Below are 17719 nucleotides of genomic sequence, written 5' to 3'. Positions count from 1 at the left end.
TAGGTATATATGAGAACAAATACTATCAAAATTCTATTTATTTATTTAGAATATACACCATTTTTATGTGGTGAGTAATTTGATAATACTATTAAACTTATATACACACATATACGGGTGTATATAGAGAGAATTTGGGTATGAATTATAATTATTTAAACAACTAAACATTTCTGCCTATTTAAATTAAAAATTTAAAAAGATTATAGAAAAATTGAGGAAAATAAATAAACTTGGATACCTACAGGTTTCGGGCACCTGAGAATTGGCGAGCAAAAAGTTTTCTTCTCATTTATAAAATTTACTTTTTCCATCCTAAATTCACTCATTTCTGAAGCTATAACTAATGGTATTTTTTATTAACAAAAAATTCTGCTCTTATGTGTTTTTCCATTTATTTGGCTTTTATAAAGTATTTGTGATGGGAGCGCAAGCCCCACCTCATTTCAGAGAGAGGGATGAGGCTTGATTATAAAACAACATCAAAAAAACAGAAAGGAAGGAAAAGTTTGCTTTGAAATGGCATACTGACTAGTGAATTCACCAAAGTCAGGATGGCAATAAGGATGAACGCGCAGTCAGCTGACACTAGATAAGGGGAATCCTATAACTAAAGTTGATTTTTCAGCGTAACGTTGTCCTTTTAAGTAAGAAGCTGAGTATTGTCTCGACGAATGTTTGTCGTAATTGTCAGTTGCTCGGGATGGCAGAGGAACGTTTAAAACGTGCTCTGGGGGCATTCTAATATAATGTAGAAGAGAAAATGCAGCTTGCAGGAACTCTTGCAAGTGGCTGTATTTTAGTATTTTGGTTTAAATTTACTAAAAAATTGTTTGATCAAAAAATTTGCGCTCCTAAACAACTCTTAATTTCTATAGTCTTAAAAAACTACTGTCTATAGCAGAAATGGTTGAAGATACCTGAATATGAAAGATGTCATATCGTTTGTTTATATATAATAATATGTAACAAAATATTATGTAACCTTCATGAATATTAAATACCTATTAAATACAAAAATTTAATAGTTCCGGAGTCCACTTTTAACTCACTGCATATAGTCACCCCATGTAATATCAATAGATAATATTATATTTAATAAAAATATGCTAATATAATATTCATGTCACTAACATAATTTGACAAAATATTAATTAAAAAATCTTATACATATAACAATTAATCTACATAAAATGTTGCTACAATATTATTCAGCTTAAATGTTATAAAAATATTAAAATTTTTAAATGGTTTTATGTAACCAACCATATTTTACATTATTCTAAGGTTTTTCGTTGAATTTTTTTTTTTTATTTTTATTGTTATACTCTCAGCTGGATATTTCTATATTTCATACACATATAACTACTTACACACATAATAATATTTATGCATTGTACCGTTAATAAAGTTAGGTTAAATTTGAATATAAAAATTATTTTTCTCTTTTCTTATTATTATTGTGTTCATATAAACTGTGTACAATACACTTGACACTATATATTCATGGATCTATTTAGATATAATGTTATATATAACATGCTTTCCTTTTATTGTCATGCTAAACATTTATAGTTTGACATTTATTACACTTTTGTATCTTTATTATTTTCTTACAGCACGTCATAACTATATAGTTTTGCGATTCTATTGTTATTTTTCTATACAACGAGTACACTTTATTATAATTTTATTACTTGACAAACCATATATACTTACTAACATTATTAAAATATATAATATGTATGTATGTACAATGTAATATTATGGTGATATTTTATATTTTTGAATGCGTTCTTATAATATGAAATATTATTATAACCTTAATTGAGAATTGTATATACAAATGAATGTTTTCTTGAAGAGAGTCTAGACAACAATTCATAATATTATATAAATATATTATGTACATGTTTATGTAAATTATTAACATACAAACATAAATCAAATTCATTAGAAATTTAAATTTTTTTCTAACATTTTATTGTTCACGATTACCTTTAAAAGTGTTATACAACCGTTTATGTATACAAGTATAATCAAAAATTATTACATAAAATGTGTGGTATAAAATACAAGATTATCAAATAATATACACAATATGCATACATTTATGAGATTGTAATAATATAACAATAAAAGTGGTATAACACAAAAAAGTAAAAAAAAATGTGAAATATAAATGAGATGGAAAATTTTTTATATTATAAAATAATAATAATTATTTTCTATATACAAATAAATTTGCTATAGGGAAAAATATATTTTAAAATGTAAAAAAAAATTAATCCCAAAAGAAACTTTGAGTAATTCATTTGAATCACAATATTTTATTAATATAAAATTTATGTTAATGCACCATACCATACCGAAATTTAATGACAACACCAACACTTTTATAATAGCGATTTATTACTAAATATTTTTAGGTTCGATTCCATAGATATTAATTTGCCGGAAATAACATTAAGAAAATAATATTATTGTTTTAAGAACAATTCCGAAGGGGCAAATTTCTAAGCAGGATAGGGAAGCAAAATCCCAGCCTCAAGATGAGTTCCTGGAGGGTACTGAGGAATCGGGTGTGGGTATACGGTGTCTGCCCGGACACGCGGATATATGCAACCCTTGACCCGTATTGCACGGTGTTCCAAGCCGAAATACATGCAATAGAGATCTGTCTGAGAATCCATTTAGAAAGGTGGTATAGAAACCGCGCCATCTATGTGTTCTCGGACAACAGGGCTGCACTGCTGGCGCTTCGTTCAGTTCAGGTTGCCTGCTCGCGGCGGAATACGGCCGTCACTGGCGGGACACGAAAAGGTGCCGTCATGCGAAGGTGTTTCTTTCGGCGTGCTCCAGCGGATTCACCGCAGAGTTGCTGGGGATGAGCAGGAGCCGGGTTCGCACTATTGTGAATTTCTTCACGGGGCACTGCCCAGGGAAGGCGGGGGAAGTTGGAGTCGCCCCCGTGCAGATTTTGTGGGTTCGGCGATGAGACCGCTGTGCACATTCTTTGCGAGTGTCCAGCACTGGCTGTTCGGCGCCGCAATTGTCTTGGACATGGGTCCCTAAGTGTTCGGGAACTGTCGTCCAACTCCCTTAGGGATATCTGTGGCTTTGGGGTTGGGATGGGGATATTATAGTTGGGAGCGTGGGGAGGCTACAAAAAGTCAAGAATGGCTGCGGTGGCTTGGGGGGTTACTTCTGTCCCACTCGATTTATTATTTTCACTTTAGACCTATGGTGCAACGGTTATGAGTTAATTAATCTTAGTATTAATACTCTGTATACCTGTAGTGATTTTGGCACCAGCCTCAGATTCAAAACTTGGTCTACTATAAAAATTATATTCAATATTATAAAGCTTATCATCCTATAGCAAAATCCAGCAAAATAGAGACATTAAATAAAAACAATCTTAAATATAAAGAACAAACTACGGCAGTCTAGCTTTCAACCTAGTTAAAAACTTAATGACGAATATAGGGCATAGTTATCTACGATATCATGTACCAACTCTATGCCTAATTTGATTTTAGATAGCATGTTGTTTCTCTAGCTACTCCCATTTAAATAATAGTTTTTCAAAATCGTAAAAACAACTTTTGACAACTTGATGTGTATAGAGGGTGCCTTCAATAACTTTATATTGTGCGTAATCGGTGGGCGATTTGCACACTAAAAAAGCACAAAAAGATTAATATATATTTCTGTTCAATCTTAAAGGATCATTACACATACAGCTCACTGTTGAATCATTTTGGAAAAAATTTTCGAATTTTCACAGTTTACGCTAATAATTTGTATTTTAACAATACAATTTGTTTCACTCCACGCCATCCAAACATATTACCCCACGAAATTTCAATCGATTCTCTGAACCTATGAACTTCTTTAAACTTCAGCAAAAGCATGGAGAATACTCATCTTTATAAGCAAGAAGTAAATTAGCATTCAAATTCAATATATTTGCTATTACATTTTTTCTTCAAAAAGTATTTCTTTAACTTTCCCCTAAATATATGCAATATAACATGATAACCTGAAGAATTAGTTTCATAAAAGCATCGTCTTCATTACATTAGCCCTAAAGCTACATAAATATTAGTTTTTTCTACTTAAATATTGTCAAAGAGAATTCATTTTACAAGCGGCATGGGTTTGATTCATTTTATAAATCTACCCATAGCTAGATCTAAAATTAACTTCATTTTCTAGCATTTTAATAAATTTTAAAGGAAAAAATATTTTTATTTTTTGTATTTATACAATTTCACTTTTATTTTTGTTCTTTGACATTAACACATTTTTATTTAAATTTGCTTTTCCCTTAGACAACACAAATTCATCAAAGCAATACTCAAAACATATTGTGTACAGAGTACACACACACACAAACATTTTTTTTATATTCCTCATTTCATATATTTTATGATACTTTAATTTTTTTATTAAAAATGATTACTTTCTATTATATTCCATCTGAGTACATACATGTGGATGATGTACATATATTCATGTCCTTGGAAGCCTTTACAATTAAATTGTAAAAAAAATTAAAAATAGTGAAAAAAAAAAAATAATAAAATATTTTATAAAATGGAATTTTTGCTAAAATTAAATTGAGAATAATTGAGAATAACTTCTTTTTAATTTTTAAATCGTTCTGTACTGCTGCTGCAATTTTATTTTATTTTAATGTTATTGTTAGAAAAAATTTCAAATTAATTCACATGAGAATACTACCCTTCAACTATACCAACATACAAAAAAAATGATATACACTTATAGATGTACGTATATGAGTGAAACAAAAATGTATATATAACAATATGTATGATGAAAAACAGAAGGGGATGGCTTAAGGATTTTTAAATCGCGGGCTTAAACTTTTAATATTTAATTAATGCAGCTAAAACTATTTACAAAAACCTTTTTTTTTAATTTTGTATAGGGAAATGAGGCCCATATGCTATTCTCACATCGACCCATAGGATCTTTCGGATTGCCATCACAGCTAAAATAACCACAACCTAAGCCCCTGAAACAGTATTGCAAGAATTCCATCGGCGTCTTTAGTATTCCGTCGGGGTTACAAAGGGGTACCCAATAAGGGGTATACAATAAGTAAGTAAATAACTCCCGGCAGAGGCGGCAAGCCTCGCTTCCTGTCTTTCCCGTCCTCTTCTTACCAGTAAGTACCCCGACGAATAGCTTCAAATCTGGATTATCAAATATGGCAAACTCCCGTCTCTTCGCTCTCAAGTGAAATATAAATTTTTTGGAGGGGAGATTAAGACCTTCTTTCTTACCTGTATATCGGTTTTCAAATGCAACTTAGTTTTACTGTATTCTCTATCCTACTGCGAATATATTTTTGAATCCTAATATTTTGAAGTTTTTAATAACGAATTTTAAGTAATTGTTGAACCCATCTCCTTAAAAAATTTTAGTGGCAACTGAGTCATACTGTGGTTTTGCATTAGTTTGTCAAGGAAGTCGAAAAAAATGCAAAAATTTTCCAAACGTTAACTAGTTCATACAGGCTAATTAAGTAAAATTGGTAGCTGTAAAAAGAAAAAGAATAAAAAAAAAAACCGGTTCTGCACACTTTTCTATCTTCAAGAGTATTTATAAAATAAGACCCTACATCTTATTAGATTACATACATATATACTCATATATTTACGAAATTACACATATTCATACATACTTAAACTTTTGCAAATGTTCACTTTAACAAAAAAAAAATTTAAAGTTCTTTTGTAATAAGAAAAACAAAATTCTTTCTTTATTGCCAAAGCCTTGACAGCATTTTTCTTGTTTTTTTTTTAAATACACATACACACAAACTCAAATATATTTAACATTTTTACCAGATATTTTATATGAATTTCTGTTACATATCATATTATGATTTCACAATTTTCACATCCATACACACACAGTACTCATTTCTACATACACACATATAAAAAAAATTTTTTTAAAAATATTTTCTTTTGATGTTGGATGCGCTGTTTCCTTGTTTGGGCAACATTACAGGAAAAAAAAAAACAAAAAATAGAAAAAAAAACAAAAAAAAACAGAAAGAGAAAAACTGAAAAGGGAAACTGAAAAGGCAAAAAAGCTGAAAAATGTATGTGACAAGTGCATAACTTCATTAAGAATTCTTCTTTGTTAGCAATTTTACATTATAAATACGTGTTCACATGTCATGTTCTCTGACGCTCTGTGTAGTAACTCATTAATTTTTATTTAATTTTATGAAAAAAAAAAAAAAAACATTTTTCTTTTTTTAAATTTTTTTTTCCAACAATTTATTTTTTTTTTAACATATTTATGAGGAGAATAACTACACAAAAGAATATGAAGTGTGTGCTGTTTTCGTTTTTCCAACTTTTCCTTTTTTTTTGAAACAGAAGCAAACATATCTAATTAAATTTTGAATAACGAGATGAAAATTATTATTGCAAAAATTTAATATTATTAATATAACAAACGCACACATTTAAATACATTATGTTATACGCAATATAATAATTTTCTGTGGTAATGAGGAAAACCAATACAAAGTCGGGTCAACTTAATATTCAACTTAATTTCCATATTATTTGACTTCATTGTCAAAATATTATGAACACAGCAGTGGCAACTCACATTCCAAATTCTCAGTTGTGTTGTGGTTATGCCACTGTTATCATGTTAAATAACTGGGATGATGTCAATTATGTGCCATAACATAATATTTAATTCTAATAAGAGTTTTTAATTCTAATAAGAGAAAGATTAAATCATGTTTTTTCTTATTTTCTTGAACGTCAGCACGTTTACACAATATCTAGAGAGCATAAATAAGTAGTATTAATTATTTTTAAAAAGAACTTGAAATAAAAATTTGAACAAAAGTGATTAATAAATAAGTGAAATAAATTGTGCAGTTTTATAATTTGAATATATGTGGCTGGTTGCTTATTATCATAAAAACAAAAGTATTGGTATCAAGGCACATGGTTGAAATACCAATAGTAGTTTTTAAGATTTTTGTGCTCATTTTGTACTCAGGATTTTTAATGGTAATATTATCGAACCGAGCTTCCCCAAAACAACGAATGTTCCAAAATATTATATTGTACCCAACAATTATGCTGTTCTGTATAAAATTTCATAATGATTGGATCTAGCAAATGGTAAAATAAAATAAAAAACTCTACAAACTCTACAAGTTTGTAAAAGTTCTACAAACTTGAAAAAACTTTCTGACTTTCAAATATTTTGAAAACTTAGCTATAAATTCACTGTAACATGATGTCCTCGGCTATACTAATTTTTTTATTTGAAGCGCTTTTCCTTATTACCACAGCATATTTTATAATGTAAGTTACATGTGTATATACGGATATGTAAATATTATGCGAGAGCATACTACGTACCATTTTTTTTTTTTAAATACACGCTTATTATATAATTAAATAGCTTAATTTACTCTGCTGGCTTTTTTATTTGAAAAATATTATGCTAATAGTTTTATTAAATTATGAATTTTTGTTAAAATTTTTGATGCAAAAAAAAATAAATAGATTGAAATATAATTTTATATACAAGCATAATTATAATTATTATATAACAGTATGATGCATAAAATTTCTCTCTGTCCCCGCCAGAGTACACATAAATTGCCTCGCGAATAAAAAAAAATTTTTTTTTTTTAATAAAAATTTGAATTTAAATTTTATTCACAATGTTTAAACAAGTGCCGCCGTACTTATGCATATTATAATATGTAAGTATATTGAAGGGCAATATTAAAATTATAATAAATATAGGCTTCTGGTGAAATACTGTTACTTAATATTTTAATAATTACATTAATTGAAATAATAATGTAGCTGGTAGGTACATACAAAGAAATTTTCATATCACATTAATATAGGGGAATATTTTTTGACCAACTAACACGGTTATATTTTTGTGTTTATGATTTAAATTTAATTTTTCAATAATAAAGTTATGTGAATGAGAAAATAAATACAAGGTTCCGAATATAGAGGTAAATAACTAATCAGATTTTGATGACTTTATAATGATGACATTGTGTAGAAAATTATTTTTTAATTTGAAGAAAATATGTTTGAAATTTTCAATCACGAAATTGTAATGGAATGCCATCGTTTTCGTATATTAAAACTAAATATGAAAAAATTTCTGCATGCAGACATTGTGTTATAAAATTGGGTTTAGATAGCTCTTTTGATTGTAGAGCATGAAAAAACAATATCCAAATAAAATGAATATTAAGTTTCACAGTTTTGTACGGAGAATCAATCAAAAACATCTTGAATATTCGTAATTTGAAATTATAAGTACGCAAATATTAATAATCCCTATAAGTATGCAACTAAAACTTTTGTTTTATTTATTTTATTTTACGCGGGCCACTAGTTTTAAAACAAACTTTAAAATTGAATTGAATAATATTGAATTGCAGATTGTTATTTAAAGCAATCCTAAAATCTGTATTAGAGCTTGTGTTCGACACAATCCTAAAATCTGTATTAGAGCTTGTATACTAAAAAAAACACACTGCCAAAAATTAAACGCTATATTTCAATTATATTACACGTTGCACGGGTTGTGGTAGATTTATAGATTTTAAGGGAACCGAGTGGGACAGAAGTAACCCCCCAAGCCACCGCAACCATCCTTGACTTATTGTAGCCTCCCCACGCTCCCGCCTATAATATCCCCGTCGAAACCACAAAGCCGGAGATATCCCTAAGGGAATTGGACAACAGTTCCCGAACACTTAGGGACACCCATGTCCAAGACAATTGCGGCGCTGAACAGAGAATGTGCACGGCGGTCTCATCGCCACCCCCACAAAATCTGCACAGGGGGGAGCTCGACTTCCCCAGCCTATGCAGGTGGTACTTCACTGGGCAGTGCCACGTGAAGAAATTCGCAATAGTGCGAACCCGGCTCCTGCTCATCCCCAGCAACTCTGCGGTGAATCCGCTGGAGCACGCCGAAAGGAACACCTTCGCATGACGGCAATGACGGCCGCATTCCGCCGCGAGCAGGCAGGCAAGCTTGACCTCCACGGCAGAAGAAGGCAGACCGCAGAAAGGCAGCGGCTGCACAAAGTCAGCCCCAGATCCCCTCCGCGCCAGCCCATCGGCAATTTCGTTGCTCGCATGGCCACTATGGCCCGGCACCCAAATGAGCGTGACTCTGTTCTACGATGCCAACTCCATAAGTGCAGCAAGGCAGCTCCAAACCAGCTTGGATGTAACCTGAGCTGAACGAAGCGCCAGCAGTGCAGCCTTGCTGTCCGAGAACACATAGATGGTGCGGTTTCTATACCCCCTTTCTATATTGATTCTCAGACATATCTCTATTGCATGTATTTCGGCCTGGAACACCATGCAATACGGGTCAAGGGTTGCATATACACGCGTGTCCGGGCGAACACCGTATACACCCGAATCCACACCCGACTCCGTTGTGGACCCGTCCGCATACCACACACTCGAACCCGACTCAAGTACCGAGCCACCCCGATCTCACGTCCAACGGGTTGTGGTACATTCAGTACACTGATAAAGTAGAACTGCATTTGGAAATTGGAAATTTATATAAGAGACAAATCTACAAATGCTCTAAACAGTCATTTGTTCTTAAAAATTCCTGCATTTTACGATAGGAGTAAAAATACTAAGGTCCAATAAGCTTTCGCCTTAAGTCAATACAATTTTAGTGGAAGCCAAAGGTAATAGAACATCAACCCATGTATATTTTTAAAACTACTAGTTCACAAACTTACTTGAAAATCATCAAGAGCAAAACTTAATCGAACTTAATTTTATAATTGCCTGGACCACTGTCCATTTGCATACTTTGCACACAATTAACACCTTCCTTTCACTCAACTATTGTGTAATAAAAAAAAAAACTTAAAAATTAAAAAAATAAAAATTTTTCCTTCAGGAATTTGTTGAAATTACACTTAGGTAATAAATTTTAACAAGAGTAATTAATAATTATTATTTGTATGAAAAACATAATAAAAATTTTTATCTCAGTTTCCCAAAATCATAAAAATGTTTTTAAAATGGAGAAAAAATAAAATAGCATACAAAACAAGGACTTAATTAAAAAAATTTGGTTTGTTTTTTTTTTATTATAATTTTTTTTTGTGCTCCTCTCAGTTCGTTTTTTATTTTTGTGCTTTTTTTTTGAATTTTGAGTGTAGAACTTTATGAAAATGTTAATTATCTTCAAACGAGATGATAACAATTTAACAAGTCTAGACTAAAATCTGGTAAACCTTTAAGTTCTAATTATCCTAACATAATCCTTTTGCCTCTTAGAAGTACCGTACTCATAAAAGTAAACAAAAAAAAAATTAAATTTACATTATGAGCTGGTAAAAGTTCTTCGATTTAATTAGAAGAGCACAAAAAACAAAAAAAAAAACAAAAAGAGAGCAATCTATTTGCTAGATTCCATTAAAATTATTTTATGGTCGTGTTTGTATATTTTATAGCTATTTTTATTAAAAAGTTTGTTACATTCAATAATAAAAGCATAAATTTTTATTTAAAAATTTGACATAAAAGAGAAGCCGAGAAGAGGCCAAGAGAGAGGAGTTTACAATCAAAAATATGTTTTTTGGTCACAAAGATCTTAATGTTAACGTCAGTTGCAGATTAATTCATATATGGGTGGAAATGTTAAAGATTTCCTAATTTTTTGTTGTTTTTGGGATTTTTTTTTTATTTACAATTCATGATTAAATCTCATGAAATGAGATAAGGAAGTGTTTGTATTCGAATACCCTAGCAAATACGTATAAAAACTATATGGGCTTTTTATACTACTCTAACAAAATCGTAAAAACTAAAATTATGTTAATTAATTCGATTAAATAAAACTAAAAAAAAATTTTTACATTGATAAGCAGGGCTACATTAACTAATAGAGCTTTGTTTTTTCTTCCCCATTATTTTAAGAATATCAATAAGTTTGTAGATTATATAGGCCAGTCTTATGTAAGACTATTGTCGAACGATAAATATTTTTTCAATGTTAATTAATCTCTGTCTGAGCATCACATATCATATATTAGGCAATTCCAGTTTATTGAATCAGGGCTGTATTCAGTGGTTAAACCTGTAGCCCGTCTATTATAGCGATTTTATTATTGGGACATATGATTTTGACAATAGCCATTTAGATCGAGAAATGAAATACTCCAAGACTATGGAACCCGTTAGCAAGGTATTTATTTTTAATGTACTTCCCATTGTGGTAGGCCGTTTTTGGTAGGCTTTTGTATGCTTTATCTTTTCTATCATTATTATGAAATCATCAAAATGTGAACTTGTTTGAACAAAAAACCTTGTCGTCGGATTCAAGTCTCCCATCTCCAAAGTGTCTATTTATAGGCTCTTATGCATTTTCTCTCAAATTTTTGTAATTTTTATATTAAACGTGGACTTGTGTTGTAGAATCCTGGCGCACCATATCAAGTTTTGTTTTTACTCTGCAAAATATTTTTCTTGCATACTTATGGGGGTTTAAAATTACATGCAATATATTTGCACAAGGATTGTTATTACTGCCTGTAGTTGTTATTGCTTTTTCAACTGGTAATCAACTGATTACCAGTTGATTACCAATTTTGTAGTTGTTTAAGCTGATTAAAGTTTTTTAGTTAATTTCCAAATTTTTTGAATTAATTAGAATCATCGGCAGTTGGATGAATATCAATGAAAAAATCAATTACTTGCTTGAACAATAAAAATTATTAGATCACATAAAAATGCCAAAATTTTAATAATCAATGCCAATTCCAAATGTTATACCGACAAACACAACAAAATTTTATATTGTAATTATATTAATAGCAATAAATCTGAACTTAGACGAACCAAAATAACAAACTAACAGACAGTAACAGTTGATTCTTTTAATTTTAACTACACACAAGAATATAAAGAACTGATTTTTATTTAATAGAGAAAAATAATACATAAATAATTTCTCATAATAGTAGTTTTTAAAAGTTCGTACCTATTTCAAACAGAAAGACAAAAACAAAAAGAGAAAACGTAAAATGCTTTGTATGAAAACTTTGCTTCCAGACTTAAAATAAAATTTTCTTGTATGCTTATAGTAAAGTTCTAGATTTATTAAAGCATGTCTTAAACTTTCATATTTAATGATTTTCTCTTATATTGTTAGGGAAATGTTTAGAGTGCGTATAAAATTTTTTAATTTCCTTTCATAATGCTCCAGTACATTAAACTTTTTGAAGAAAAAGAGAATAAAGTAAGAACAAAGTAGTAAAATCTCAAATAGTTCATTTGACACCCTTTCTTATACTTTCTCTCTTTTTTGGAAAAGATTGAGAAATAAAATGTAAAAGAGCATTGTCACACGCATTGTAGTAACTTCCTAGTTTAAGCCGAACACTGAGCGACTGAGGTAATTTGAAGGAGTAAAATCAATTTCTTATGATCATAACAGTAAAAATGAATTGAGCTTTTAACTGACATTGCACCTGAAATCTTGTTTCACAAGAGAAATTTCAAAATCAAAACGAGATTAAATACTCATTTTCCAAATTTCTAACATACTATTCAAACATTAAAGTAAAATTTTATTTACTTTAGAACTCAAAATTCCCAACTCCTCAAAATGAACACAACCTCTAAATAATTTGAAAAAAGGAAGTATCCTATTACTGCTACTCCTAACTATTTAACTCCTTATTTTTTTTACTTCTCAATTGTGCCATTTTAGAAAAAAAAAATTATTGAAAATACTGAATCCTTATTTTTATGTAAGGACTTCCATTAGGAAAATTATATACGCTCTCATATGAAAAGTATGATTTTTTACAGAAAATATTTTATCAGTTTTCAGGAACTCTTTTTATTTTCTCCCTTTTTTTTCATTTCTAGCTTCCTTCATAGTTTGTTTTTTTTTTCCAACTCGGTTCCTCTTTCTAGTTTTTTTCTCCCTTTTGTCCTAATTTTTTCTGTACTTTTATTATGTGTGTGTGTATTCAAAATAATAAGCGGGATGTGATCGATTTTTTCTCTCATTTACTTGATTTTTTTTCCTTTTATACACTCTTTCAATTGTCAATAGTATACATTGTATTATGAAGACACTAGTTCATTCATAATATTCTGAATAAAGTATGCCTACAAAGAAAATGCAAAAATTAAAGACTTTGTAATCATATAAATGCTCATTGTAGGAGGATGAAATTGTGGAGCACTTATTGTGTGAATGCGAAGCGGGGGCTTGCCTGTAACTGAAATGCTTCGGAAGGGATTTTGGGAAGACTGGTTATGTTGATCATCAGCAAAACCAAATATTCTGAAATTAAACTCAGAATGATCACTGTAGTGATACAGAAATATGACGGCAACTCTAAATTTAGCTAATACATTTACATACGTAAATAAAATGTTGTAATGCCCACAATCACGACGGTCATTTTATCAATAGCATGACACGTATATAATTTTTAATTACCTCGTATACAAATGAATTTTTAATGATGTTTGTAATAGCTTTTCAGTACTTTTTACAAAATAATTAGACGTTTGTTAATCCTTCATTTGTAATAGTGATAATTGCTGTCTGCAGCCCAGCAGATTCAAACAGAAATGATTCGGATAAACTCGGGAATGCTGCCGTTATTACTGTCGTTGTTGGACTAGTATTTAGTTTCGTTTAACGTTTATTATAATTAAAACAGAAAGACTACTAGCACCCCCAAATTTACATGTTCAAACTTCAATTGTTCTATATATTTTTGCCCTATTGTTGAAATTCAAGTCTGAATATAGATGGGTGTGTGCATGCTTATATTACGCTTCATTTTATATGGATTTTATGTAGAGAATTACTTTGTTTAACTGGGGAAAACTTTTAAAAGTATTAAATTTATAAAAATTAGGAAAAAAAAGAACTTTACATTAAAAAAAATAAAATATTGAGTACTTCATCGTTAAAATAATTTCTTTTCTAAAAAGTTTTGAAAAACTCCTCTCCATAAGAAGAGTTTTGACTTTGGTATTTTAAAAAGTTTTTCATTTTCGTATTTTTTTGTTTTCGTAAAAATTATTAAAGAATTTAAGAAGTTTTTTTCTTTTTCTCTCTGAAAAACTTTCTGTCGTCTCAATATTTTCTATTATTTTGTTAAATATGTACGTTCAATTGGACTTGTTAGTTTTTAATAGATGACACACAAGTATACATTTTGCATAGCAAGTATTTAAAGTTCATATACTCGTATGTACATATGTACTTGTGTATGTATGTATTGGCACAAAATATGTTCGATTTTATTGAACTTCATGTGTGTACATTCAACTCAACTTTATCAAATTCAAATATGATTTTTGCATTGAGAAAAGAAAATGTACAAGTTCTAAGAACACAGGAATTAATTTTTGTTGTATTTACATAATCACAATGTTGTGAGCCTTGGAAAAGTTTTTAATTTAGTTTATTAAATTTAATATACAATAAGTGAACATTAACCTATACTTGTGTACGTGCATTATGAATTTACAAATGTAAAACAAGCATTTAATTTTAAAGGAATTTTCATTTTAGAGCCACTATGATTGTAATTTTAAATTTTTAATAACTTAGATTAAATAATTAAGATAGGTTAGGTTAGGTGAGACGGCTAGCGTAAGGTACACATAGGCCAGATAGGCCATTGTGATATTATTGGCTCCAAAAATTGCCTCGCATTCACAAGAACCAACCCGAGCTTTTCAAAATTCGGCTAAAGTTCTGGGATTTCTGCTCGCCTGGTTTGCAGTTCGTTATGTAAAATGGCTTAATGCATCTCCGTCTGTGGCATTATCGAAAACCGAACATGGCCTCCGTCTCGGCTTTCTTTTAGGCAAACTCTAAAAATTTTGTTTTACAAATTAAATAAAAATTTACAAAAGCTTATTGACGTCTCTTATTGTTTTGCTGACATTTTGATGAATAATTTGAGTCAAAAATTTTTGAGTAATTGTCAAATTAACAATGGCAATAGCTGTCTTTTTCAAAATTATTAACGTAAATATGTCAAAAACTATTCTAATATTGTCTAATGTGAAATTTTAGAAAAGCAAGCATTTCATTTACAATTTTGAAAAATATTTTTCAAAAAATAAAAATATGTGTTTAATTTTTTGTTTAATTTTATTTTTCAGGTCTCTTAAGACTACAACAAATTTATCAAGGTCTTAAACCGGGCAATGAATCATTTCAAGTTGAAATGGTTAAAAGAATAGCAAATGTTACAATGGCAATAGATTTTCTACACACATTAGAAGAATTAAATCGTTGGTCCAGCAAATATATTGTTTTAGATTGTCCAACTGAAATGGCAAAAGAAATTGTTGTTAATCATGTACGAGATATATCACTTGGCAGACGAACTTATCATTATCTATTGAGTGGTCTTGTAAGTTTATAAATTCTATATGTATACTAAAGTTTCTATTTTCAATTTAGTATTTTAAGTTCTTTAAAAATTATTTAAGCATATTACATACATAAGAAGAAAATTTCTTTTGATTACATTAAATTACTCTTATACAAAATATTTTTCATATTATCATTTACTCCTCCTAAAATATTATCAGTAAAAAAAAATGTCAAAATTACTTAACTATATAAGATGCAGTGCTCTCACTTTTCACAATCAATTTTCATATATCCTTGTTGTACTTTAAATATAAACATTTCTCACTTTTTATCAAATGTATTCGTTGTAATATCCTTTAACACAACAAGCAGAACAGAAACAAAAACCCATCATCAGAATTCCAATTTCGTTACTCACAACACACAAATACATAAATTTAGCTACTCAGCTTATACATACTTTTTAATGTACCCGAATTTCTTACCCTTATATTTTCATATACTCATATATTAAGCATCTTTTAGGATAAAAGCAAAATACAATAAAAGAAGGTCACTTTCAACTGATTTATGGAGCTAATGTTATTTTTTTTTTTCATTTTTTCTTCTTTCTATGTTATATGTCAACTTGCTTTCAACACTTTTTTTACATTTTTTTCGGGGGGTGATGCTGCTGCTGCTGCTACTACTTGAAAAACAACATAAACGACAACATAACAAAAAAAATTCAACAACAACAACAATAAAATTTGTAACAATGGACAATGAATGGAAAAAAAAAACAACAATAACAATATATAAAATTTGGAACAAAAAAAAAAAAACACCTGAACTGAATGCTTTGGTTATTTTTGTTGCCTTTAATTCAATTGCCTTGCTGCCTTTTTACTTATACTTGTGATAATGATCACAATAATAATAATGATGATGATGATGACGATGCTGGCGCTTCTGTGTTAAAACTCATATTTTTATATACTGGTCCTTTTTTGCATATAATTCCGGCACACATACACACAAACATATAAACATGGAACCATATATTTTGTTTCACTTTTGAACAAAAACAACATTTTATTTTCATTGTTATTTTTTTTTTGGTCTCAAACATAAAAAACCAATTTTTTTTCTTTTTTTTTTTGTCATATTGAATGATTTCAATACCTAAACGATTATCTATTCAAAATACGTGCATCTATACGTATATGTGCACATATACAAACACTAACTTATACTTTTCATCTCTCCGTATACTTATATAACGGGATTGATGGGATGAACCTACAAAACATTACAAAAAAAATACGAAAAAAAAGGTTATGGACGACAGATGGGAAAGTGAAATTATTGAATATGGTGCCATCAATATAACAGGTTTTCGTATCCTTGATACATCAAGAAGATTCGTAAGAGAATTTTTTGATGGCTGGAAACGTTTGGATCCAACAACATCTGTAGGTGCTGGAAGAGAATCAATTTCGGTAAATATCAATTTTCTAAAAAAAAAATAATATATAAAAAAAAATAAATAGGAAAAAAAAATGGGTAAAAATGGTGGTGGTACGTCGTCTATATGTAAAATTCTTTTCGTATATCAAAAATATTTCTTAAATGAAAATTTGCATATTTACATATACTACTTACATACCCCATACACTTGATATTTTATTTACAAGTTCTTATAAAAATTTCGAAAATACAAACATAGAAACATATGCACAAATATAGATTTATTTGCTTCATAAATAACGTACCAAAAAAAGGAGAGATTTCTACAACAAAAAAAAAATAAAATATTCTAGGATAAAAATATCAAAATAAAAATACCTTCATATTACTTTTAGTATACTATATTCAACACTATACTAAAATAGAGTTTCTTCTCAGGGACGGTTTGTAATAAAATTTGAAAATTGGATTATTACATTCGCGCACACAATTATTAGAAACTCAGTGTTATTTTTGAGTATCATTGATTTAAAACAATTTTAGTATATTTTTAGTACAATTTTTTTAGTACATACAAATTTTTAGTACAATAAGAACAAATGAATTAAACTCTTTAATTTAACTCGTCATTTCGCCCCGTTATCGGTACGTAGATAAAAGACAGACGCTTCTCAAGAGAGCCACATGAGATTATTGTTACCAGATGGGGCCAGCATGACTGAACATGGGTGATTATTTCTCAAAAAAATACCAGAGATATACAAAATTCCTTAAAATAGCGAGTTGGTTCTGTTTCACCATCTTCAATCGA

The 17719-nt window shown here is 29.5% G+C and overlaps 1 protein-coding gene across 2 annotated transcripts in view; it reads left to right on the top strand.

The window, feature by feature from the left end:
* Positions 1 to 17719, top strand: part of LOC129614742 (glutamate receptor 1) — a 102252-nt gene that overhangs the window by 41429 nt on the left and 43104 nt on the right. For both annotated transcript variants that reach the window (XM_055529591.1, XM_055529590.1), the window contains exons 4-5: positions 15243 to 15496; positions 16776 to 16940. In XM_055529591.1, coding sequence (XP_055385566.1) covers positions 15243 to 15496; positions 16776 to 16940 — 419 coding nt within the window. The remainder of the gene's footprint in view (positions 1 to 15242; positions 15497 to 16775; positions 16941 to 17719) is intronic.

Source organism: Condylostylus longicornis, unplaced genomic scaffold (genome assembly GCF_029603195.1).
Source record: "Condylostylus longicornis isolate FDR11 unplaced genomic scaffold, ASM2960319v2 ptg000119l, whole genome shotgun sequence".
NCBI classification, from domain to species: Eukaryota; Metazoa; Arthropoda; class Insecta; order Diptera; family Dolichopodidae; genus Condylostylus; species Condylostylus longicornis.
Note: the sequence above shows the minus strand (reverse complement) of the source record. Positions and strands in the feature narration are given on the sequence as shown.